The 1,178-nt window shown below is 35.5% G+C and overlaps 1 protein-coding gene across 3 annotated transcripts; it reads right to left on the reverse strand.

Annotated features, from left to right (window-relative positions):
- Nucleotides 1–495: 495 nt before the first annotated feature.
- On the reverse strand, nucleotides 496–1,005 carry LOC110112889 (ubiquitin-like-conjugating enzyme ATG10). Of its 3 annotated transcripts, none has more exons than XM_020845274.2 (3): nucleotides 853–1,005; nucleotides 699–746; nucleotides 496–600 (listed from the first exon to the last, which is right to left on the reverse strand). In XM_020845274.2, the coding sequence occupies exons 1-3, from the start codon at nucleotides 973–975 to the stop codon at nucleotides 535–537; spliced, it is 237 nt and encodes a 78-aa protein (XP_020700933.1). In that variant the 5' UTR covers nucleotides 976–1,005; the 3' UTR covers nucleotides 496–534. The 3 variants fall into 3 exon arrangements, with proteins under 3 accessions (XP_020700933.1, XP_020700932.1, XP_020700931.1); XM_020845273.2 differs by having other exon boundaries at nucleotides 839–1,005; XM_020845272.2 differs by having other exon boundaries at nucleotides 699–749; nucleotides 839–1,005.
- Between the last annotated feature and the right edge of the window lie 173 nt (nucleotides 1,006–1,178).

Genomic DNA, 1,178 nt, shown 5'->3' on the forward strand with positions numbered 1-1,178 from the left:
TTAAACAAGAGGAGGGTAATTTTAAATTAATTTATATTAGGAAACTTTTTATTAGTAAGGATTGTATTTAAAAGAACATGAGAGGCTAGGGTTAGGACATGCATGAATTGGAGTTGTTCTCTTGGAGTCTTCTTGGTTTCTTGGGCTCTAGATCCAAAGTCTAGAGATTGGGAGAGACGATCCTCCTCTCGAATTGAGGATCAATTGTATCTTGCTTGGAGTTTGTTTTCCTTTGTTTCTACTATTGCAATCTATCGTTCTTAAATTGATTTCCTCCAGATTTTCTGTTTTTCTCGCTGTTTTGGATTGCTAGGATTACTTGCGAACTCCAGTATTTCCTATCAGGAACACAATTGGAACAATATAGAAAATAATTTACAAGAATGGAACAAGGGCTTCCTATTTAAGGTTGAAGCCTCTGCTCCATGTATTTATGGCTGTACTATAAGGAAAAAGAAGACTTAATAAGTAAGCTAAAAGGAAAAAAAAATTGCTGGAAGACAGATGTGAAAGTTGGACATTTCAGTTACAGCATCATACCACAGTGGCACTATCTACTGGCTGTTCTTCTTGAAAGGGGTCTTGACTGCTCACAAGTTCCTAAAGACAATTGTTTTTATAGGTCAGGTCTAACATTTTTAAATAACCCAGCTACTTATTTCCATCACATTATCAAAGATATCATGTTAGTTGCAAACCTTTCTTGACTTAATATGGTATACATTCTCAAGAGAAAGGTAGCCTTCCTGCTAAAAAAAAAATTAATAATGAAAGAGAAAGAAGCCATAAATAGATAATTGGGCTAAAAGCAGTGGAGGTGGTTAAAAATATCACCGACATTACATGAAATACCAGCAGGTATCCTTTTAAAAGGTATCCAAGTCCAATTTGGAAGAGTAGTATTTGCATTCTGCCATAGTTCACAAAGTGACTTTGCGGCAACATAAAAATCATCTGCGGAGAGAGATCCATCATGTATACTCTGATCACCCATTTGCAGTCGAGCGCCTGCTTAAAATTAAAGCATGGACAGATTCAGTCAAGAAGGTTTCTCATGCAAAACGTAGAAATTATCACAGCACAGCCAGAATAAGTCATATTACTTGTATTTCCTGCAGAAATCTACATCCCAAATTACAGCAAAAAAAAAAAAAATTAACTCTTCATGCTGCAAAGAT

The sequence above is a fragment of the Dendrobium catenatum genome, unplaced genomic scaffold, assembly GCF_001605985.2.
Source record: "Dendrobium catenatum unplaced genomic scaffold, ASM160598v2 original_scaffold_117567, whole genome shotgun sequence".
Taxonomy (NCBI): Eukaryota; Viridiplantae; Streptophyta; class Magnoliopsida; order Asparagales; family Orchidaceae; genus Dendrobium; species Dendrobium catenatum.

Excerpts from the sequence above, each read along its gene's own strand:
- LOC110112889 (XM_020845272.2), bottom strand. The coding sequence starts at position 994 with ATGGGTGATCAGAGTATACATGATGGATCTCTCTCCGCAGATGATTTT. Across the intron at positions 750-838 it reads CTGCTGGTATTTCATGTAAT|CAGGAAGGCTACCTTTCTCT; the intron begins GTCGGTGATATT and ends TTTTTTTTTTAG. Across the intron at positions 601-698 it reads ACCATATTAAGTCAAGAAAG|GAACTTGTGAGCAGTCAAGA; the intron begins GTTTGCAACTAA and ends AATTGTCTTTAG.